This window comes from Moschus berezovskii, chromosome 7 (genome assembly GCF_049115385.1).
Source record: "Moschus berezovskii isolate FMDL1 chromosome 7, NW_MosBer_1.0, whole genome shotgun sequence".
NCBI classification, from domain to species: Eukaryota; Metazoa; Chordata; class Mammalia; order Artiodactyla; family Moschidae; genus Moschus; species Moschus berezovskii.
Window position 1 is genome coordinate 68,366,994 of NC_142466.1, and position 25,380 is coordinate 68,392,373.

The window sequence follows — 25,380 nt, forward strand, 5'->3', positions numbered from 1 at the left end:
ATTCCCACAGCCCCACCCTTCTTTACATAAAAGGTAGCATCCCGTTTGCGCTGTTTGGGCTGTTTTTCACGATGTGTCTCCAAGGCCTTCTCGACCGGGACATACAGTGCTGCCTCCCTTCCTGCCACCGCACAGTATTCTGTGCCCATGAGCTCTTCTTTACTGAACAGTCCCCTACTCATGGACATTGGGGCTCTTCTCTCATTTGTAAAATGTGAGCTCGGATGTTTTTTAAGTTTAAAAACCACCATTTGGGCTGGACCACGAGAACATAGAATGCTGGTCTCTGGGTCTGAGTTCACGGAACAAACAGCAGCCTATACTTTGCCAGCACCTTGGCTCTGGCTGGCCAATGGGGAAGGAAATGACTTCAATGGAGAACAGCCTCAGAGAAGTCCTGTTGAAGATTCTTTGCCTTTGAGGTAGTGAAATCCCTGTCACTAGAGGTAACCAAGTACTGATACAGAATAGATCCCAGGGCTAGGCGATGGGTCAGGGTACCCAACCTCAAAGTTTCCAGAGTCCCTGAGGCCTGATTATGAGTTAGGCCCAACTGGCAGCAGAGAAAGAACTGAGATATGGCCCCACCCTCTCAGCACCTAATTTACTCAGTCATTTATTAAAAGGCATTTCCCAGGGCTGTATCTGCTATCCAGATGACTTTTCCACAAATCTTCTCAAGGCTTCTCCTGGCTGGGGTCTCAGATCAAATGCCACCTTTTTAGAGGCTCTACTTCATCCCCCACCCGTCTTGTCACTGCCCCCAACCCCAGTTTCTCTCTCCTCCTGTCTTTTTTCTTCCTGTGCTATGAACTCAGATCCAGACACCAGCACTTCTTTCACTGCCAGTATGAAATTACCTTGTATATCTTTTCTCTGTGTTTGCTGTGAATTGTCAGGCTCTCACCAGGAGGTAAGCTCAGCGAGAGGAGGGACTATCCACCAAGGCCTTGATGGTACTACCAGCCAAGCCCCAAGAGATAACCCAATACACAGTAAGTATCAATATTATGCTATCCTTCCAAGGCAGAAAACTTTGAGGAAAGCTTAATGGCTGAACACCTGGTTATGGAGTATCATGCTGTATTATAGCTTTTATTGTCACTTTCCCAGCACCTTTTGGCAGCCTAGATACATGACTCATTCTTCGTATTTTTGCTTTTATTTTTTAATATCATTTCACTTTGAGTGAAGAAATATTTAGTTGGGTCTGATTGAACCACATAAAGAGTCATAAAACACAGGTCAAAGCAGGTGTTCCCCATAGAGAGGTCATTCAGAGCGACATGGCACCTCGCCAGACTTTTTGGTATGAGAGCCCAGGTACATACTAATAGCTGCCATTCATTAAGTGTTTACTTAGCCAAGCATCAGGATAAGACTGCATGGACCATGCTCACTGGCTTCCTGAAGAGAGTACTGTCTTGGGCCCCATTTTACAGATAGGGACCTTGGACATGGAGGCTAGTAACATGCCCCAGGTCACATAGCTAGAATACAGGGAAGCTGGATTTCAAGAGCAGGCAGTCTGGCTTTGCTGCTGACATTCTCAATTAAATGCTAAAAGATATGCCTTCTGGAAATTTAAACTGGGATTTTTTTTTTTTTTTTTTTTAGTCCATCGAACCACATATTGGCAGCAAGCTGTGGAAGCCATGGCCTTGGATGAACCCCAGTTCCAGCTCTAACTCACTGGATGTGGCCTTCAGCAGGTCACCTCTGCCCTCTGGACCTGGGTCTCTCCAGCCGTGAAGTGAGCAGTTGCCCTGCAGGACCCTCCCACCCGCACATCTGTGGTCAGGATGCTTGTTCTGAAGGAGACTAGAAAAAACCAATACAGGGTCGCAGACCCTCCAGATCCCTTTTCCTGCCCACACACACTCAGATGGCCCCTTCAGTTCAGTTCAGTTCAGTCGCTTAGTCGTGTCCGACTCTTTGCAACCCTATGAACCACAGCACACCAGGCCTCCCTGTCCATCACCAAATCCCGGAGTTCACTCAAACTCATGTCCATCGAGTCGGTGATGCCATCCAGCCATCTCATTCTCTGTCGTCCCCATCTCCTCCTTCCCCCAATCCCTCCCAGCATCAGACTCTTTTCTAGTGAGTCAACTCGTCGCATGAGGTGGCCAAAGTCTCTCAAATCTTTTCCATTCACTCCTTATATTCTCACAATGGCCTTTGTGGCAGGTGGGCCAGGAATTGTCATCCCCGTTTCATAGATAGGAAAACTGAGGCTCAAAGAGGACAATCTATTTGCTGAAGGATAGGACAGTTAGGTTTGCTCCCTGGGTGGCGAAGACCCCTGGAGGAAGAAATGATAAACCACTCCAGCATTCTTGCCTGGGAAATCCCATGGACAGAGGAGCCTGGTGGGCTACAGTCTATGGAATTGCAAAAGAATCAGACACGATTCAGTGACTAAACAACAGGACAGTCAGGTAGTAAAGTCCAGGCTTAAACCCAGGCTGACTCCTGGGTCTAAGTGCTCTTTTCTTGAGCCCTCAGCTTTTGTTTACATGAGAAAGGCAGAAGATGGACTTACAATCTTTTCTTTCAAGTATCAAGTTTGGGATACTGGGGGTCTAAACATTGAGCCTGGGGGATACCAGCAAATCAGAGCTGGTGGTTTGGTGATTTGGAGCATCTGTCTGTCTTTGTGGGTGCTCATCCACTGGTCCCTGTATGGTCTCTGCTAATTAGAGGGGATGCATCAAGGGAAGTCTCAGACCCTAGGACCTGGGTCATTCACCAGGCAGGTGTTTCTCAAAGTTGTTTAACCAGAAGACACCTGTCTCAGTCTCCTCCTGCCATTCCAACTGCAGACGCAAAGAGATGGTCCTCAGGGGAAGGTACCAGCAAGGACATAGGCTGACCCCAATTCCTTTGTTCTTTCAGGCAAAGTGTCAGGTGGGCACAGTGAGGAAAGACTGCCAGGTCCTTTGCTGGCGTCCACCTGCTGTGCTCCCTGGCAGGTAGGGACAGTGGCTGTTCTGTCATCAAGCCTGTGACCCAAGGATACACCTGTAGATAACTAGCCCCAATCAGGACCCAAACTGCTGACGATGCAGGAATGGGCAGGTCATGTCACTGCTTTGCAAATAGTGAGCCGTTTCTGAACTGTGGCCCCGGCTGGTGGAGCAGTTTAACTTAATATTTTATACGGCATAAAATGATGGAGAGACAGGGACTCCTTCTCTAATGAGATCGTCCCTGGGCAGCCTGGAGTGTGAGGATTTGGGTGGAGGAGAACAGAGTCCACCCACCTCCTAGATCGCAGGTGGGCCATCCAGCTGAGCACCCACTGCACTCTGGGCCTTGTGAGGAAGGGCGAAGGGGAGGGTGAGGCTGGAAGACTCAGCTCTTCTCCGAGGAGCTCAGAACTGTCAACACATCCACGAGGACAGGTGGAATTAAATTAACACCGTGAGGTGACATGGAGACCCACCCTAACAGCTTTCAGGGGCATTCCTTTCAGGTGTTCTAATAGCTCTCGGTGGGGTTGTCAACTTCCCCCTAGAGGGTGTTTTGAAAATTTGTGGGGGCTTTTATATGCTTGACAGGCATTATTGGCCTGGTGTGGAACAGTCCCACACTATGAAGAATCTGCCTTTCACCCTGCACTATTGTCCTGTCCTGCCCAGTATACATGGAGGTGAGAAATCTGCTTATAATTATTTAAATCTAGAATGGAACTTCATTTACATATAAATGTGAACTTGCAGTTTCCATGGTCTTACTATACACTGAATTTTCTAAGAATGCAACTACCATGTAAATCAAAGCTCGTACTTTGTTTTACTTGGAACTTTGCCAAGAGTTCCTCACCTATTCGTAAAGTCCTGCTCACAGTATGTCAGGCACAGTAAGTCTGTGTTCAGGTTTGTTGCTGAGTTCACGGTGATTCTGTGCACAGGGCAAGCCCTGGGCTACTCCTTTATGTCTTGCAGTTTAGACATGCAGGAGTATTTACTTATCAAAGTACATAGCAATTAGTCAAAAGCAATTTCAGTTGTTTCTCCTTTATCTAATTAGTTCAGTTCAGTTGCTCAGTTGTGTCCAACTCTTTGTGACCCCATGGACTGCAGCACGCCAGGCTTCCCTGTCCATCACCAACTGCTGGAGCTTGCTCAAACTCATGTCCATCAAGTTGGCGATGCCATCCAATCATCTCATCCTCTATCGTCCCCTCCTCCTCCTGTCTTCAATCTTTCCCAGCATCAGGGTCTTTTCCAATGAGTCAGCTCTTCGCACTCAGTGGCCAAAGTATTGGAGCTTCACCTTCAGCATCTGTCCTTCCAATGAATATTCATAACTGATTTCCTTTAGGATGGACTGATTTGATCTCCTTGCAGTCCAAGGGACTCTCAAGAGTCTTCTCCAACACCACAGTTCAAAAGCATCAATTCTTCGGCACTCAGACTTCTTATGGTCCAACTCTCACATCCTTTATCTAATAGTTGAGCATTATTTTTATTTTATTTGAAATTACTTGTGAAGATAGGCTCTATTTTTTACAAACTTAATTTCAGGAGAGTAAAGGGGCACTATGAATATTTGCTACCCTCAGGGGACACCAGGTGGGGCTGAGCAGAGAACCCCAGTTTCATTACAGCTCTACAGTGCCCCGTTAAGCAGGGGAAGGGGCCGAGCAGCGTCTCCTCCAAACGTCATACATATGCATCTGATCTGCATACGTGTGACCATGCCTCTGTGTGTGTGTCCTTTATATTTTTTCACTAATGGGATCATACTAAACACATTATTCTGCAAAATTGTTTATTTACTTAAACGTATATCTTGAACACATTCATGTCAGCACAGATAGCTCTACTTAATTCTTTTTAATGGTTGCAGAGTAGTTTATTGTGTGAAGGAGCCATAATATATTAAACCACCTCCTAGTGAGAAACACTGAGTTTTTTACATTTGTTTTTCATGATAAATAACTCTGTCATTATTATATAGATTTAGGTATCACTGTGCATCTGTGTGAATATATCTGTGAAATAAAGTTCTTAAAATGAATATAAAAGTTAGGGGTTAGATGGTAGGTATGTCCAATTAAAATTTTGAAAGTTATTGACAAATTTCTTTCCAAAAAACATTGCACTGATTTATATTCCTATAACAGTGTATGAAAATATCTGTTTCAGAAACCTCTCCAGTTGGGCCTAAGGAACATTTCAGTCTTTGATAAGCTGATAGGATTTATTAGAGTCTCATGTTTAATTTTATTAAAATTATGAATACAGTGCATATCTTCTTATATGCCATGGGACATCTGCATTTTTCCTGTTCATTTGCTTTACCCATTTTTTTCTATTGATTTTTTTTCTCTTTTGTTTCTAAAAACTCTTTATATATATTAAGGAAATTAGCTTTTTGTCACCTGTGTTCCACTTACAAAATTTTTATTCTTTGTCTTTTGAGTGTTTTTACATATATTTGAAACATTTATATTTTAAGCAGTAATTTATATCATTTTTCTTTGTCTTTTGTATTTGGAACAAATTTTAAAAGGCCTTTTCCACTCTAAGGTTATTAAAATATTTCCCTTGTGTTTTTTCTCTAGCTTTATTATGACTTCATTCTTTCAATTTAAAGTTTTTATCAACTTGAAATTTATTTTGATACAGAGAGTGAGGTATGGATCCAACAGGCCAATTGTCCCAACACCATTAACTGAATGATTTATATTTCCTCTACTGATTTGAAACATTGTATCTATAAACACCCAAAGAGTTAGACATGGCTGAGCACATGGTGCAATGACAACTGATCTGAACTCTGTGTGCTGTTCCATTTTTCTGTTTGCTTCATTTTCAGTTAGTATGTAACTTTATCATAAAATTTTAAAATATGCTGTTTTATTCACTTTTTTATTTCAGAATTTTTCTAGCTACCCTTGAGTGTCTAGTAATTAGTGTCATTTTGGCAAGTCTTAAGTTCTGTTGACATTTTGATTGAAAATGCTTTGAATTAATAGAATGCTTTAGGGGAACTGACATCTTCATGGTGTTGAGTCCTCCTATCTAAGAACAAGCTGTAGCTCTCCATTTATTTTTTTAAAATATTTATTTATTTAGGCTGCACCGGGTCTTAGTTGCAGCATGCAGGACCTTCTACCTTTGTTGTGGCAAGTGGGATCTAGTTCCCTGACCAATGATTGAACCCAAGCTCCCTGTATTGGGAGCAAAGAGTCTCAGCCACTGAACCACCAGGGAAGTCCCTCCATTTACTCTTCTATACCCTTTAGTGGAGTTTTAATGTTAAGTTTATTCCTCAGCATTCTCTTTTTTTCTTTTGGTGCTGTTGTTAATGTTTTCCCCTATTTTATTTTTCTAGCTAGCTATTGTTTACTTACAAGAAAGCTAATGGTTATAAATTATAATGGTATAATTTATAATATTATACTATTGTATATGTGTTATATATTTATAATTAGAATAATTTTAATAGTTCAACATTAGGTGTAATCCTGACTTAGGTATGGAGATATTTATGTTAGTATCCATTTTCTGCTCTATGATGTGACTTTAAAATAGATCAAAATACAAACAAATCTTTGGTCAAGGGTTTAACCTAAAGACTCAGCTCACATTCAGACTGGCCTTCTGCAGACCCTGAACAGCTAAAGCACTCAGCTAGCTTTTAGCACTGACTTTCTGCATCAAGGGTTTTCAACTCAAATTCCTTTCCAGATTAGGCTTGTAAGATAATGAGAAAGCAGGTGGGTGGAGGCCCTGTCTTGAGGGGCTGCTGCCACTCATCCTCCACCTTCCACGACCACGTAGGAATACCCCCCAGTGTGGCCAGATCTGATTTTTCAAGAGAGCCAGAGATGCAGATTAAAAAAATTTTTAATGTTGACTCAAATTTATAAGAAGTCCTATGTGGGCCCAACTAACCATATCTGATTTTAGATATGGTTCTAATCTGTGGGTTAGGTTAGCCCTTGGGAAACTGACCACCAGTTTGCCACATCAATATATAAGAGTCTCAGAAATACAACCACAGTCTCAACGTTTACTGGATTACTTTCCATCTAAATAGGCTTGGGCAGGTGGTAGAATATGTCTTCCTGTGATCAGCCTAAACCCATGAACACCAAACCCAATAACAAACCCTCCATCTGCAGAGCAGGCCCCGCAGGGATCTCACATGATCCTCACAAGGGCCCTGAGAGACCAGGACCAAAGTCACAGCAGGGAAGTGAGGGCGCTAGGATTAGCCCCAGGTTATCTGTGTGGTAGAGTGGCTGGCTGTACCCACCAGGTCTTCAATTTTATCTCTGCTACTCACTAGCTGTGATTTCTGGCAAGCTACTTAATTGCCCCAGGCCTTTTAAGAAATTGATCTGATATAACAGTACCCACCTCCAAGGGTAAAATGAGTTCATCTTACAGAGTGTCTGGAACTCCATAACTACTAGATAAAGTGACTTATTATTAACTAGTCCAGGCTTCTTTCTACTTTATCAATCCTACCTATCCAATTATTTGTACTTCTTTGAAAAGAATAAGGACCCAGGAGACTATGAAGGCTGGCTCTACCTCTCTCCCTTCCCCTTTATACTTCCTATCCCTGAGACTTGGTTTCTGCATCTATAAAATGGGGATGCTGTCAGAGATCTTGTCACAGACCCTCATGACCCCAAGGGGGAGGATTCATGGGACACCTGTGATGTTAGTAAAAGAATGAACCTCATGACTGAGGTTCTCCATAGATCCTTGCTCCGTTACTGACACCCCCATCCCTTGCAGGCTCAGCTGCCCTCCAGGCTCTGGCCCCATTTCAGGCAGACAGGGGACCAAGATACTCTTGCCTTTTAAGTGATCTCCACATGGTACCCGGATCTGCAAAAAGAGCCCTGGCTACTCTCACCTGAGCCCCACGAACTCCAGACTCAGAGCCTGGAGCCTCCATGAGGCTGGGAGAGAGCCTGCCTCATCCAGCTCTTTCCCTAAAGCTCTAACCCAGATCCAGCCCTGATGCAACCACAGCCCACTCACATTTCTAAGAACCCCTGTCTCTGTCACTGCTTCCTGTGTCTCGTGTATCGGCCTACAGGGACATCCCACTACCTTAGGCTCTCATCCCAGTGCCCCCAGCCCCCCACCATCTGTTCAATACCCAAGACTGCCTCTTGCCTGTTCAGTCAGACATCTTCCCGGAGTTGGTGGCTGAGTCTGTCCATCCATATTAGCCCAGTGCTGCTGGAGTAGGGCGGGGTGTCTGCCTGTCCCACCCTTCTGGTCCAGCCCCTTACATAGCGGTGAGCCTGATGTGACCAGCCACCTCACAAGGAGTAATAATCACACTCTATTGGGTGCTTGTGTGCACTAGACCAGAGTCTAAGCAGCTCATGTGCGTGCAGCATTTAATTCTCACAGCAACACCATGGTAGCACCATTTTACAGATGAAAAAACCACCTGAAAGGCCAGAATTATTTAACTTCCTCAAGAATACACAGCTACTGCAAGTTCAAATCCAGCAGCATGCCTCCAGGGTTCACACGCTTCATCTTCACACTGACAGCTCAAGCAACTGGTCTTTGAGAAAGGTAGTCTAAACCTCCCGTCCTTCTTGACTCCACCTAGAAACCTGAAACTCCTGGCAGCGATCTACCAGGAATCCCACTCACCCTATTGGCTGAGGCCACCAGGACTGCCTTTCGCCCAGACAGCTAAATCCCAGCCATCTGAACACTTCAGTCCCAGTCCCAGGGGCCCCGAAATCACCCAGCCCCTTGATGTAAGGCTTCCCTGCCCCATCCACCCCCAGCCCACTGCCCATTTGCTTCCTGCTCTCCTCTGGCCCTATCAGAGCATCTACAGCCATGTCTCAGTCCCCCGACCTGTTCCAGAACCTCATGAAAAGAAAGATGGCCCCTGTCAAGCCCCAAAGCACCAAGAAGCCGTTTTTGTCATCACTCTCCCTGCCACTCACCCCCTGCCCCACCACACCCCAGGTGCCTCACCTGTCACAATGGGGTAGGACTGCGGCCCAGGCACACTGCTCCCGATGTCAGCAGGGGTGGGACTGGTCAGGTTGGCCTTCATGTCATCCAGCCCTCCTGCAAGAGAGGCCATGGTGGAATAGTCGGCAGTCTGAAAGAGGAAACAAGACAGATGTCTCAGCATGGAGGTTCCAAAGCACTCCAGCCAAATACCAGTGCCACGTTTTGGGCTCAGCCAGCTACCCCATACCAGCACCAAGGCTCCTGGGGGGCTCATGGATCCCCAGAATTGAGAGGACACATTCAGCTCGACAGAACAAGACAGGTATCCAGAATCAGGACATCTCCCCAAGTGAGGAGGTAGACAAGATTCAGTGCAGCTTCACGAGAATTCAAACCTTGCTTCTTTATGGCCTGTAGGTTCTCTTCCCTCAGCCCCAGCCAGCCAGGGACAACCAACCTCCTCTATGCAAGGAGGAAGGCATCTATAACCAAAGCAAGGCAGAAACATGAATCTTGTAGCCAAGAGGATCGAAAGGAAAGTTTCTCATTTCTGTGCTCTTAAACCACAAGTGTAAAATCACAAAAACGAGGGTTAAAAGGAATTTGGATCATCACCCAGTTGAAATCCTCATTTCACAGAGGAGGAAACTGAGACCCAAGGGGAGGAGGGCTTTGCCCAGGGTCAACAGGGGATGGTTCACCATAAACTCTCACCCCAAAACCATCATATCAAAGCAAATGTTTTTGAATTATGGACGCATGTAAACACCAGTATGCTGAAAAATGATTTACCAAGTCCACACCAATCATGTACACTTGGCCCATTAGTCATGCTCTTTTCTTTAAGCCATTGCATGAAACCAGAGCTTGTGATGTGTCACTTTCTTGGCACCACTGTCAGAATGGTCTCTGGAAAGGTTGTGAAGCTGCCAACATGGGTCTTCCCACTCCAGGAAAAACTACAGCAAGAGTGACAGGCCTCTTCCTCCCATTTCCCATTTCAATCCCAGGCCTATCTTCAGGTAAAGAAATTATTTACAGATACCCAAGCCAAAGAATTTGGCTGTGCCAAGCTCTGGTGCAGGGAGTCTCCTCCATTACCCTGGCATTGCCAATGGATGATGCCTTTCTGTCTGTCCAGGGTTATGTCCTTAGCGGACAAGGACAAGGAAACAAGCAGTCTGCTGAAAGGAGTTTGCAGGCTTCCTGGGTAGGATGATAAGGACTGAGTCATTGGGAGGGAAACCAGAGGAGTCACTGGGCAAGTGGCAGGCAGAGCAGACGAAGACTCGGGCATATCCCTGGTGCTTTTCTCTGCAAATGAATTAGAAAGTAGTTCCAGGGAGCTCAAATGCTGAGCACAGTGGGTGGTAGCCGTGCGTCCAGGAGGTACTGCAGGCCCAGGCACCCTGAGATGGATTCTTGTCCAGAGCTCCCGGGACTTTGCACCTGTCTCCAGCAGAGGCTGATTCTGCAACGTGTAGAGAAGAGCATAGGCCCGGAGCCAGCCCAGGGGCTTCTACAGGAGAAGGACAAGATGGTAACAGGCCTCCCTGACATCAGGAATCACTATAAAGCTGCAGTAATTAAGACAGCATGGGACTGGCACAGGCATGGATAAACAGACCAGTGAAACAGAATCGAGTCCAGAAACTGATCTGTGCATGTATGAAACCCTGATATATGAGAGAGGTGATGTACAAATCAGCATGGAAGGATGAGACTCTAATAAACAGTGCAGGGGGACCAGTTATCCATTCAGAAACAAGGAGGGAAAAAAGAAATTGGGTCTTTACTTTACACCAGACACAAAAATCAATTCTGGGTGGATTAGAGACCTAAATGTGAAAGGCAAAAGCATCTAACACGGTCCAGACTTGGGAACAAGTCTGCCCTTCATAGAAAAGAAAATGTATGCCCCTGGGATGCTCACACAGAGTTCCTAGTCACCGTGAGGACAGTAGTGACTCCTGGCCAACCCTCTGCCTTGCTTCAATGCCTCTTCCTCCAGGAAGTCCTTTCTGACTACCACTCCCCAGGAAGCAGGAGTCCACAGTGGCACCAGGACAATAAGAACCATAATAATATTCACAACTATGTCAAAGCTCACACTTATCACTTACTATAAGCCAAGAGCTTTCATCTGTGTTATCCCATTTAATCCTCACACTTACCCCCATGTAGTAGGGTCTACATTGTTCCTATTGTACAGATGAAGAAACTGAGACTTCTAACGTAGGAGGAAAGTGTTTGCCTAATGTCACACAGCTTCTAGGTGCCAGAGCCAGGATGCAAACCTGGGTCCATCTGACTCCAAAATCTTGACAACTACCCTCATGATTTTCATACTGTGTCCTAACCCTTCAACAGGTAGGAAGTAACTGTGCTAGTACTAAACTTTAAAATGGAAAACAGAGTTGACTAGAACAGAAGAGTCTCTCACAGAGCAAAAGTAAATCCTGCTTCATCATTCTTTGTTTCGATGTAAGTGGATATGTGTATACTAGGTAGAGATGACAATATATTTCTTGCTGTAGGTCTCACCCAGCAATCTTCATTCCAGGCAGCGGGAAGCCATTGAGAAAAGGTCACTGTCTAGACTTTATCCAGAACAGAATGGGACTTGTTCGTGCATTAGCCTCCTAATTTGCTTAAAAAATTAGGATGTAAAGCTCATTGGAGGCCCTCCTTCAGTGCATTGCTACGTGCAAAACCAGGAGGTCAAATTGCCTCTGTGGGGGTCTCTGGGGTTTCTGAGATCCTGGGATGGGAACAGTGCCTATCATCTCCCTAGGTTCCTGTGTCCTAGTAGAGGTCTGAGCATAGTGCATGTTTAGTGTTTATTGAGCTTTTCTGTGTGTGCAGGATGGCATGTGAGGAACAAATGTGCTCTCTGACCTTCATCCACACATCTCAAGGGAAAAGACATATGGTCCTGAAGCTCCATCCAACAGGGACAAGGGCACACAGCCATTCATTGACACAGCAAAGGAAGTGGTAAGGAAATGTTTCTTGGGCAAGCTGCTATTTATCCTGGACCTGAGCAATCCCTGACCCCCAAGCTGAGTAGAGCTGAAAGAAAGCTCAGAGGTGAGATGGGAGTGATCCAAAAACAAGGCACGTGTCAATAGTTGCAGGAGGAAGAGGTCCAGATGAAAAAGTAGACAAGCTGGGATTAGACTCTGAAGAGCCTGCACAGTGAACACTTGGATGAACAAATGAATGAGTGACCCTTAGCCTCAGGAGAGCCAGGCAGCATCTTGGCTAAGAGTAGCACCCCTGCGCCCCTCCCCACCCCACTACCAGGTCTGCCCCCTTCCTAGACTCCGGGCTGGGCAGCTGCGTCCACAAGGGAAAGCCTCTATTTCCCAAGAACGCATAACCAACCTGGGTTTAAGAAAATGATCAGAGGATGGTCAATCCTGCCTCTTAACATATTTAATATCCAGATGGAAGAGACTTTTTGTTATTTGATTCTGTTTTAGTCAGTAAATTCAGTATCAAGTTTTGTTCAGTCACTTCAGCAGTTGGGTTTGAATCATCTCTTCCAGACACAAAATCTTCAGCTTGTGTAAGACATGCAGTGGGAGATCCAAAAATCCAGTTGCTCAACCACCAGTGGTTGCCAGAAGGTGCAATGAACTTCCCTAAAGAGCTGGGGCTGAGAAGACAGCTGGATTCATAAACCAGCTGTCACTGCCCTTTGCCACGTGTGCCTCCCACCACCTCCTGCTCACAGGGCTTGAGCCCAATCTCTCTCCTTTGGTGGGATTCTATAGCTCCTGCTCTGCTCCTGCATGAGCCAGGGGATGCTGTCATTTCATTTGCTTTATGATTATTCGCCAATTTCTCACCATTCTCTGTCCCACTGAACCGCCTGTGATTTTTTGAGGCAACTGCCTTCTCCCCCATCTCCTGGGGCACCTGGACCCTCGCTCCACTGGTTACTCCTCAGTCACTCCAGGAACTGTCCTACCTCTGCCTGGAAAGTGCACCTTACTCAGCCACTTAAACTCACAAGACCCAGTTCAAATGTCAACTTCTTGGTGCAGCCATCCCTGGACCCCACATTCCTACAAAGAAATCACGATTCCCTTGTCTATGTTTCCATAATTGTTGTCATTTTGCACAGACCTCTATTATCATACTTCCCACCATGTATAATGGCTCTTTGTCTATCTCCCTCCAGGTTGCCTTGAGAGCACAGAGCAGGAAATAGCCCTGAGAGCCCCCTAAGTGTTTGTTGAATGAATGAATGCATGATCCAGGAGCATGATATTCACCACAAAATCCAAAAATTAACTGGGGAGGGTTTGAACAAGAGCTCGAAATAATATGCTAACCTCTCACTTCTACCCCTCATCAAGTCAGGTGACCAGAAGACAATGTCTTTGTCTACCATGAGGTATAGTCCCTGAGGAAGTGACTTCATTGTTCTGGGACAGAATATCAGGCATTCAACATTGATTAGAGGCAATAAAAGAAAACAGCCATACAAAGAACTTAAAAAACCAAACCAAACAAAAATCCTCTAGAGACACTCCCATTAGAACATTCAAATTCGATGTCAATGTCTTCTATAATTCATTACCCCCAAAAAAATAAAATTACTACAGGGACATTGGAAACTCTTCATATCCTTCTTTGCCTTAGTTGCCAGGAAGCTTAGTCAAATTCAGAGCTTAGTCACCACAAGTGTATCATTGCTGGCACCTTGTAGAATGATCTTAGTCTTTCCTCTGCATAATTTCTGAACTTTTTCAGCATTAGCTAATGTAGATATAGGTCATTGTTTATTTTGCAGGATACTTCAAGTCCTTTTTGAAAGTGGAGGCTGGGAGAGGTAGAAAGAACGACAGAAAAGGAAAGACAGGAGGGATGATCAGGAGAGAGAAAGACAAGAAAAGAGGAAACCCGTGATTGGAGCCTCTTTTCCTGGTAACAGTGGCATCTATTTCCATATCTCAGAGCTATTTGGAAAGCTGAGGGCTGAGCAGTGGGGCTGTGTTGGTGCACCTATGCCCTTGGGAACATAGCCCCCCTCACCCTCCCTCCACTGGCCCCCCAACCCTCCCTCCATTGGCTGTCAAGCCACCAACATCTACAGGCAACAGTTGTTTTCCGCATTCCTACTTCTACAAGTTTTTGGAGTTCTTTTTGTGGATTTTGTGCTTCTGCTCCCTTCCCATTAGGGCTCCTTGGTTCTGTTCTTGACTATGACCCAGGAAAGAAAATAAACTGAGGTCAGCAAGTCACAAGTCCATATAGTCAAAGTTATGGTTTTTCCAATAGTCAAGCATGGATGTGAGAGTTGGACCATAAAGAAGACTGAGCGCCAAAGAATTGATACTTTTGAACTGTGGTGCCAGGAGACTCTTGAGAGTCCCTTGGACTGCAAGGAAATCAAACCAGTCAATCCTAAAAGAAATCAACCCTGAATATTCATTGGAAGGACTGATGCTGATGCTCCAATATTCTGGCCACCTGATGTGAAGAGCTGACTCACTGGAAAAGATCCTGATGCTGGGAAAGATTGAGGGCAGGAGGAGAAGGGAGCGACAAGGGATGGGATGGTTGGCATCACTGACTCAATGGACGTGAGTTTAAGCAAACTCCAGGAGATAGTGAAGGACAGGGAAGCCTGGCATGTTAAAGTCCATGGGGTTGCAAAGAATCAGACATGACTTAGAGACTGAATAACAACAGCAAGTCCCAAAGGGTCCACTCCAAAGGAACCAACTGGGGTAAAAACTTCTCTGCCTGCTTACATGCAAAGATGTTCAATGCCCCTCATTATTAGAGAAACGCAAGTCAAAACTACAATCAGACATCACCTCACACCAGTTAGAATGGCCATCATCAAAACATCTGCAAACAATAAATGCTCGAGAAGGTATAAAGAAAAGGGGAACCTCCTACACTGTTGGTGGGAATGTAAACTGGTATGGCTACAATGAAGAACAGTATGGAGATTCCTTAAAAAACTAAAAATAGAGTTACCATAGGACCCAGCAATCTCCCTCCTGGGCATGTATCTGGAGAAAAAGTTTGAAAGGGTGCCTGCCTCCTAGTGTTCATTGCAGCACTGTTTACAACAATAGAAGCAATCTAAATGTCTATCGACAAACGAATAAGGAGGATGTGGTACATACATACAATGGAATATTATTCAGCCATTAAAAACAACAACATAATGCCATTTGCTGCAACACGGGTGGACCTACAAATTGTCACACTGAGTATAGTAAGTCAGACAGAGAAAGACAAATACTGTATATCACTTATGTGTGGAATCTAAAAAACTGATACAAATGAATTTATTCACAAAACAGAAACAGACTTACAGATTTAGAGAATGAATTTATGGTTACCAAGGGGGTAAGGGTGGGGTGGAAGGATAGATTGGGAGTTTGAGATTGACATGTACACATTGTTATATTTAAAATGCATAACCAACAAGGACCTACCCTATCCTTGAGCACAGGGAATTCTGCTCAATATAATGTAACAACCTAAATGGGAAAAGAACTTGAAAAAGAATAGATACATGTGTATGTGTGACTGAATCACTCTGCTGTATACCTGAAACTAACACAATATATTTTTTTTTTGAGAAAAGTCTCTCCTCATGTGACTTAATTTATTTTTTTAAACCTTTTGTTTTGATGGACAGGGAAGCCTGGCGTGTTGCAGTTCATGGGGTCACAAAGAGTCGGACATGACTGAGCGACTGAACTGAACAGATTTTGCATTGGAATACAGTCAATAACACAACACAATCAACTATACACTAATATAAAATAAAAAGTTAAAAAAAGATAGGCAATCATTTGTCAAGCATGGTTTAGATGAGTGGGCTCCACGTTTTTAGTATTTGCATCTTGATTGATAAAATATCTATTGAGGAAAAAAAAAAAACTTCTCCACCTACTGCCCTAGACCCCTAGGAGGCCTCGAGTTCAAGTCCAACCAGGTAGGCACCTCCTCTCAGATACCATGCTCCAAATGACAGTCTTGCACTCTCAAATGTCTGCGCCAGAAGGATGTTCAGGGTTATCTTTTCTAACCTGGAAAAACGGATTGAGGGAGGGGAATGGACTTCCTTAGCTAATTTTTATCTGCATAAAATAAAGCTGTTGATCCCGCAGTAGAAAGAACAGGGAACTAGGAACAATAACACAGGGTTCCTGCCCCAGGCCTGCCTCTGTCTCACCTGTGTGACCTCAGGCAAGCCGGGCCAGTTCTCTGAGCCTTATTTTCCTCATTAATAAAATGAGATTTAAGTCTAACCCTCTGCCGCTTGTCTGCCGGGGCGACTGTGAAGAATCGAAGGGTAAGGAGAGGGATCATACTTCGGAAACTAGGCAGCAGGAAAGGTCATGGACTCTTAGCAGGGACTCGAGGCGGCACGTGCCCCAGGGAGGTGTGTGCTTGGTGTCATTTGGGTCCCTAGGAAATTACCTGGAAAAGGACTGCCTGGGGCTGCACCAAGTATTGTCTCATCAGCACGGGGCACCACTGCCATAGCATGGAGGAGAAAAGAAACACAGACACGTGAGAAGGAGGGCCGCGCGAAGCAGGGCAGCGCAGGGGGAGAGGCTGCGGGGCTGCGGCCTCAGCTGGCCACTGGGGCCACCGCAAGGCTTCCCCAGCACCTTCTGAGTCCTCCAGGTCCACCGCTGGGCCCGGGGCGGCCCTTGGGAGACGGGCCAGAGCCAGGCCAACCGCTCCCCCACCTGAGGGACCAGACACCTACTCAACTATGCACCTATCCAGAGGAGGACAGAAGCTGGAGCAGGGGAGGTGTGTCCCCAGGGCCCGGCCTGACGACAGGCAGGAGTGTGGCTGAGGGAGCCCGCCAGTTCTGCGGACAGGAGGACAGGGCTCGAGTCTGCCACAGGCAAGGTTCGTGCAGTGCGGAGCCAGGCCAGGCACCTCACATTCCTGGCTCCTTTTCTCATCTTCAACGTGGGGATACATGACCACGCACAGGGTCATGACCAGGCATACAGGAAGTGATAAGAATGTCAACTCCTGAGGGCAGACCTTTTTGTTCTTGTCTTTTTGTAGTCTTCATGGCCAGTATCCCAGTGAGTTTATCAACATCGATATCCCAGTGTGATTTTACCAGATGTTATCATTGGAGGAAACTGAATAAGGGTATATGGGATCCCTCTGCATTATTTCTTAGCACTGCATGAAAATCTACAATTATTTCAAACTAAAAAGTTTAATTTTAAAAAAGAAAAAAAGAAACACAAAAAAACAATAAACTTTCAGCATTCTATCTCCACTAAACCAAAGAGAAGATGAATCAAACTTGAAAAAGAAATGTCTGCTGAATGGAGGGATGATGAATGACGCCTGCAAAAGTACTCCATAATCTACGAAGTGCTACTGCCAGTATTATCAGAGGGGAAGAACTGCCAAGAATTCTGAATGGCCTCACTCTTCCAGAAAGCCCTCCTGGATTTCCCCCTCGTGTGTTCCTAGAACCCCAAAGTGCACGCACATCCCTACAGCTGCGCTTAACACTGTATTGTATACTTCATTATCTAAGGGCCCTCATTCCCCAACCACAGTGTGAATTTCATGAGGATAGGGCTGTGTCTCCCTCATCTTTGTGACAGCAGCTCCTGGCCCAATGCCCAGCTCTGAACAGATGTGACATAAATGCCTGTGGAACCAAATGAACTGGGACAGGTACCATGGCCTGGCTCTGCCAACAGCATCTGAGGTGCTTCCCAGGGTCACTGAGACAGTAAGTGACAGAAAAGTGCTTTGATTCATCAGAAAGTACCCTAGGCATGAATGAGACACACTCATCATTCATGTGGTTCCCCAGAATTGTGTCCATGACTTGGTCAACATGGTCTGCAGTGGAATCAAGGGGCTTCCAAGAAGAGATTTGCAAGGTTTAACTGACTCATCTCTTCCTATTCCATTTACAGTGTGCCAGGCGTCCCTCCAGCCCATCCCCAGACACACAGGTGGTGGGGACAGAAGGGAAAGCCCAAGGAGGAGAATGAAATCAGATATTCTGGTTTCTGTCCCAGAGAAATTTTCTAGCACTGACTCATCTGGAGGCCCCCTTCTCCCACCATGGCCACTTAGAGAAACTTGTGTGTGTGTGTGTGTGTGTGTGTGTGTGTGTGTGTGTGCGCGTGCCCAGTTGCTCAATCATGTCCAATTCTTTGTGATCCTATGGACTGGAGCCCACCAGGCTCCTCTGTCCATGGGATTTTTCAGGCAAGAATACTGAGTGGGTTGCCATTTCTTCTGGCCCAGGGATAGAATCCGCAACTCCTCCATCTTCAGCACTGTAGGAGGATTCCTTACCTGCTGAGCCATCAGAGAAGCCCTAGAGAATCTCAGTGAACTAAATCTCAGGACACAAGGGAGCTCGGGAGTTATGGAGATTGATCTTCAGCTGATGTTCAAAACTCACTGGTGATAGGAAACTCCCTACTTCCTGAGGCAGCCGCTTGGTGGCCACACAGCTCTGGCTACCACAAAGTGCTAAGGCCTCCCCACGTTGGTCTTGAGTGTGCTCTCTGGGGCCCCAGTTCCAACAAATGTCCTCTCACAGCATAAGCAGCTTGCTTCTGCTTTTCTTGTCACCTCATCTCCTGGTTAACTCATGCCGTTCTCACAGTCAATGCAGAACTCACCACAAGCTCACATGAAATGGAAAGTGATTTTGTATAGGACTGTTTTGAAGTATTCATTTTCTCCCACCCCTAACCAGTATGCTATTTGTAAGGGAGTGCTCTGTGCTTGTAAACCGTCCCTGGCTCCTCACTGACTCCAGGTAATGTTGACCCAAACCATACAGGCCCCAATCCAAATCCCAACCTGCTTTTCCAATTTCAACTCAGATCTACCTACTTCCAAAACTCTACCCACGACTCCAGCCACACCACACTGGTCCTAATTCCTGAGCACCCCAGTCACTCCACTCGGTGCCTCTGTTCCCTCTGTTTTCCATCCTCATCCCAGTCCAAATCACTGTTCTCTAAGGCCCAGTTCCAATGCCATCTCTTCCATAAGTCTTTTTGGTTGAAATAAATAATTTTCTTCTCTGAATTCCCCCAGGATTTTCACCACCCTGTGTTTGGGATATTTATCACTTCTTGATGAAAGTGAAAGAGGAGAGTGAAAAAGTTGGCTCAAAACTCAACATTCAAAAAACTAAGATCATGGCATCTAGTCCCATCACTTCATGGCAAATAGATGGGGAAACAGTGGAAATAGTGGCTGACTTTATTTTGGGGGGCTCCAAAATCACTGCAGATGGTGACTGCAGCCATGAAATTAAAAGACGCTTACTCCTTGGAAGGAAAGTTATGACCAACCTAGACAGCATATTAAAAAGCAGAGACATTACTTTGCCAACAAAGGTCTGTCTAGTTAAGGCTATGGTTTTTCCAGTGGTCATGTATGGATGTGAGAGTTGGACTATAAAGAAAGCTGAGAGCTGAAGAACTGATGCTTTTGAACTGTTGTATCAGAGAAGATTCTTGGAAGTCTCTTGGACAGCAAGGAGATCAAACCAGTCCATCCTAAAGGAAATCAGTCCTGAATATTCACTGGAAGGACTGATGCTGAAACTGATGTTCCAATACTTTGGCCACTTGATACAAAGAACTGACTCACTGGAAAAGATGCTGATGCTGGGAAAGATTGAAGGCAGGAGGAGAAGGGGACAACAGAGGATGATTTGATGGCATCACCAACTCAATGGACATGAGTTTAAGCAAGCTCCTGGAGTTGGTGATGGACAGGGAAGCCTGATGTGCTGCAGTCCATGGAGTTGCAAAGAGTTGGACACAACTGAGCGACTGAACTTGATCCCAGTCATTTGACATTGTATCTGTTTTCCCTCCGAGATGAGGAGGCACCTCCAGGCAGTATGATTTGGGCCAGTAGGCTGGGCAGGACATATCCCGAATGAAGCTGAGCAGGGAGAGAGGAAAGGAACAAAAGATTCTGGGGTCCACCCTGAACCTCAAGAAATCTGTTAAGATGAGCAGAGAGAGAAGGCCCTGGGCTTGGAGCATTCTGGCTCTTGTCCTCCCAAATGCAAGAGAAGAAATGACAATGCTTGGAGCACAGAGCTCCACTTTTGGAGGACGAGAGCCAGGACCCAGCAGCCAAGGCTTCCTGAATGATAAGAAAACACAGTGGGAGGGAACTGGGTGGAGGAGGGAGAGGAGGACTCCCTCCTTGGGAATTGCCAGGGTCTGCTCAGACTCTGCCATCCAGATCTTGATGTAGCAAAGAGGAGGGAGATTTCCAAAAACAAAGACCACCTGTCCTGCCTCTTGAGAAACCTGTATGCAGGTCAGGAAGCAACAGTCAGAACTGTACATGGAACAACAGACTGGTTCCAAATAGGAAAAGGAGTACGTCAAGGCTGTATATTGTCACCTTGCTTATTTAACTTATATGCAGAGTACATCATGAGGAACGCTGGGCTGGAAGAAGCACAAGCTGGAATCAAGATTGCCGAGAGAAATATCAATAACCTCAGATATGCAGATGACACTACCCTTATGGCAGAAAGTGAAGAGGAACTCAAAAGCCTCTTGATGAAAGTGAAAGAGGAGAGTGAAAAGTTTGGCTTGAAGCTCAACATTCAGAAAACAAAGATCATGGCATCTGGTCCCATCACTTCATGGGAAATAGATGGGGAAACAGTGGAAACAGTGTCAGATTTTATTTTTTTGGGCTCCAAAATCACTGCGGATGCTGACTGCAGCCATGAAATTAAAAGACACTTACTCCTTGGAAGGAAAGTTATGACCAACCTAGATAGTATATTAAAAAGCAGAGACATTACTTTGCCAACCAAGGTCCGTCTAGTCAAGGCTATGGTTTTTCCCGTGGTCATGTATGGATGTGAGAGTTGGACTGTGAAGAAAGCTGATCACAGAAGAATTGATGCTTTTGAACAGTGGTGTTGGAGAAGACTCTTGAGAGTCCCTTGTACTGCAAGGAGATCCAACCAGTCCATTCTAAAGGAGATCAATCCTGGGTGTTCATTGGAAGGATGGATGCTAAAGCTGAAACTGCAATACTTTGGCCACCTCATGTGACGAGTTGACTCACTGGAAGACTCTGATGCTGGGAAAGGTTAGGGGCGGGAGGAGAAGGGGACGACCGAGAATGAGATGGCTGGATGGCATCACCAACTCTGTGGACATGAGTTTGGGTGAACTCCGGGAGTTGGTGATGGACAGGGAGGCCTGGCGTGCTGTGATTCATGGGGTCGCGGAGAGTCGGACATGGCTGAGCGACTGAACTGAACTGAACTGATCTCAGAGCAGCCAAATTCCAACTTCTTCCAGGCAATTCATGGTGGGGCCTGGCTGTTACAGGGAAGGGAGAAGGGCAGGGAGGCTTATTACCACCAAAGGAATGCCTCTTGACTACCAAGGGGCCTGAAAGGGGGCATGCAAAGGGATGTCCTCCATCCTTAAGTACCTGGTACCGGAGTGGGGGACCTCCCAGGATGCTCATAGCTCACTTTCTTCTGGATTTATTTCCCAACTTCAAGAAGACAGAAAGGCTATCCCTGTGGCTGTAAAGAAACAGAAGACTTCCCTCTGTAGTGCAAGATTAATAGGGTGGAGACCAGGAGGGGAGCTTAGATGCCCTCCCCCACCACCACTGCCCTGACATTGCTGAGGGGTGACATGCGTGTGTGCGCGTGCGCACACACACATATAAATGCACACTCCTCAGGTCAAAGGTAATTTCTCTGCCCCTTCTGTTCCCCATCAGGAAGAACCTTCTATCAGGCAACATTCTGAAAAGGCAAACAGGCAGTCTCGGGAGGGCATTCCCTCTGTCACCAAGGTCTGCTACAGCCAAACAGACACCGCCAAGAGAAATGCCAGAAAAAGAAGGCTGAGAGAACCAGGTCTCACAGCTAATTCAGACTCCAACTCAGACGATTCTAGCATCTCTGACCTAAACCCTCAGACACAGGATAGGTCAGGAGTACTCATATTTGTTCGATGCTTACTACACACCAGCTACTGTTCTAGGTGTTAGCGTGAGTAAGCGTGCGTGCGTGCTCAGTTGTGTCTGACTCTGTGACCCTATGGACTATAGCCCGCCAGGCTCCTCTGTCCACGAGACTCTCCAGGCAAGAATACTGAAGTGGGCTGCCATGCCCTTGTCCAGGGGATCTTCCCAATCCAGGGATCGAACCTGGGTCTCCTGCATTGCAGGGGGATTCTTCACTGCTGAGCCACCGGGATGCCCTCTAGGTGTTAAAACCCATTATTTAACCCTTACAATGACCCTATGAGTGAAGTGAAGTCGCTCAGTCGTGTCCGACTCTTAGCAACCCCATGGACTGTAGCCTACCAGGCTCCTCCATCCGTGGGATTCTCCAGGCAAGAGTACTGGAGTGGGTTTCCGTTTCCTTCTCCAGGAGATATTCCCAACCCAGGGATTGAACCCAGGTCTCCCGCATTGCAGGCAGATGCTTTACCATCTGAGCCACCAGGGAAGCTCACAATGACCCTGTGGGTAAGTATTATTACTCCCAGTTTACAGAGGATGAAAATGAGGCACAAGGGACCAAAATCATGTGCCTGAATCACCCCACAGCAGTGCGACTTCAAGCCTGAGATCCTGAACTCCACTAGACACCACCTTCATCAACCCAATCCTGGTCTGGATGGGAAAGCTGAGGACAGAGAGTGGAGGGAGCTGCACGCGGGGTTAGACTCAAGTCCTGTCGGATCCCACAGTCAGTGTTCTTCCCCACGATGCCACAGGGCCCAGGACAGGGAGACCGACTGCCAATCCAGAAGCATCTTCACAGGCTTCATGATCCTCCACCTGTGACAAGCCCATTCCTCCTCCCCAAGCACCCTTTCCCTTCCTCTCCTCCAATCTTGTCTCTCCACCCCTTCTCATCCCGGCTCAAGAATGACCTCCAGTATGAAATGTTTCCAGGTGGGTTCAGCCAGCAATGGTAGGAACTTCATCCTTTACTCTCCCCACTTCGTCTCAGAGGGCAGCCTAAATGATAAACTCAGAGGACAGCCGTGCTCAGACTGATGTTGGCGTTAGCGAATAATCTTCATATGAGTGGGAAATAACAGAAAGAAACAAAAACTAACATTGCACTATTAAGAGAAAAATCAGGCATCAGACTGCTCGGTTCAAGTGCTGCGTTCTTTACTGAAGGATACATTCTGGTTTTAGAAAAATGAGAAACAAAAGGAAGGAGACACTAGGCTTAGGCCGAAGCTTTTCTGTGCAAATTAATACTATTATGTAAATAATAGAGACAAAACTAGCACAATAACAATGGTGTTTCTGTTTATTCGCGTCTTTATGAAGATTAAGTTAAGAGCCTTTGTTTTTAATTATTAGAAATATGTTTGCATTTTGCAGTCATGTGTTAATTTCATGAATCCTGCATTTCATACCTGGAAAGAAAGCATAATAACCATTCTTTGTGCTAATACCTACAATTTATTTAAGCAAACAAGCCATTGGCCTTGAGACTGGACATGTAAACATACTTCTGAAGGCTTGGTTTGAGCTTGGTTTTTAACAATTCCTTTCTCTCTCAGATACACACACACACACACACACACACACACACACGTCCATACATACATACGTTAAATTTAGCCTCCTGGTTTTATTTCCTTCTCCTCTCAACCACAAATCAAACTTCAAATAATATAAAATTGCTGGCTAGAAAGAGGCTTCCCACAAATAAACAAAAGCTTTCAAGCCAAAGGCAGAGATGTTCCCATCTCCCCATCCAACTCTCTCCACCTCCTCTGCCTGCTCCAACAGAACACCCTCTCTCTGCCCAACTGCCCAGGAAAACCCTGAAATCTCTCATTTTCATTTCCAGGAGAGGAAGAGGTTTGATTCCCCCACATAAAAAGAAAAGTTCAGTAATAACAGGAAGCTGGGAAAACCCAGGCAGATTCTTCCCTGCCATCCGTGTCAAGCTCACAAAGAGAAAAAAAAATCATACCATCCGACATGGTTGGAAGAGTTTAATCCAAAGCACTGCTAATTAATATCCCCAGCTTTCCAGAAGCCAGTGCCACATACAGCTGCGAGGGCAACAAGGCTGTTCTCCCTTCAATTTTATGGGAAGAACATTTTCATTACAAAGCCTCCTCCCAGGCCCTCCTCTCTCTCCAGATTAGCTGAGAAGGAAGTGGATGATCCATATATCAGAACTCCTTCTCTCTCCATTAATTTTATTATTTATATTGCATTTTAAAGTTCATTGGTACAACCCTCTGTGCACCTGGCCAGAGCCCTCTGACAAACAGTGGTATCCTCCTGTATCTTTTACTCAGGGGGACTTTACGAATTGGTCACCAGAAGATGCCAACTTCTTGAAATTTGTCTCAGAGAGGGAGTTGACTCCAGTGGCATTTCCTACCTACTCCCCCACTCCCCACTCCAACACACGCACACCATTTTTAAAAACAAATGCTGAAGGTTCTAAACCCACTCATTTGTGAAATGTTTGAGTACTTGATGGCTTAGCATGAGCTCTGGGTGCTTCCCAGGGGACTCCCTAAAACCCTGGGGGAGGGGTGTCCCATGTGCCCCCACCCAAGTCAAGCATCCCCAGCTGAGCCAGCAGACTTGAGCCGTTTTTTAACCCAACCTGCCAGACCACGGACAGGCCTGGAGAGGCCCCGCATCTTACCATTTTATTCTGAAACCCCACGTGCTCAAAGCTGTCTCTTTCCAAGCCTCCTAAAGGGACCCCAAATCCAATCTAAATGTCTCGAATTTACCTGTTTGTCTTTTATACATATAAATAGCTGCATTTCCATTCTCTCTTTGTTTCTCATTTTCATTTGGTTCTAATATCTGCATGTAAATGTCGGAAAATAGCATCTGTAATTGGAGATTATGAAGTATGGCCAGCTCCTGACAGGCTGCTAAGGAAGATGGATTATCCTCATTTTTCTGTAAATTTTGTCAATTTTGGAATTCATAAGCTATCAACACTGATCAAAATGGGACTTCACAGCTGTGTCAAAAAAAAGAGAGAGAGAAAGAGCAAGAGAGAGAGAATGCGCGTGCACTCTGGAAGGCAGGCGGTTATGCGCAGGGGCCAGGCAGCAGGCAACGAGAGGCTGGCACAGCAGACCGAATGCCCCGTCATGGGGCAGTCACCCTCCTCCTGTGCCCTCCCCTCCATGCTGGCATCTCCCTGCTCATGGGCTTCCCTGGAATTCAGGGTGGGGCTGCCTAGCCCCTTGGCTAAATCAAATAGCTAAATCATGCTACTGGAAAGCCACAAATCCTTCAAGGCACCGCCTCAAACCCGAGGCTTAATTTATTGCCGGGTGCAGCCTTCCTTATTTATCCGAGGAGTCTGCAGGCTCCCTCAGCGCGGACC

General features: G+C 46.0%; 1 protein-coding gene across 4 annotated transcripts in view; it reads right to left on the reverse strand.

Annotated features, from left to right (window-relative positions):
• Positions 1–25,380, reverse strand: part of PAX5 (paired box 5) — a 187,323-nt gene that overhangs the window by 68,889 nt on the left and 93,054 nt on the right. For 3 of the 4 annotated variants that reach the window (XM_088837978.1, XM_088837979.1, XM_088837980.1), the window contains one exon: positions 8,985–9,114. In XM_088837978.1, coding sequence (XP_088694104.1) covers positions 8,985–9,114 — 130 coding nt within the window. Of the gene's footprint in view, positions 1–8,984; positions 9,115–16,427; positions 16,485–25,380 lie in introns of all 4 variants that reach the window. The other variant, XM_088837981.1, reaches the window with a different exon arrangement.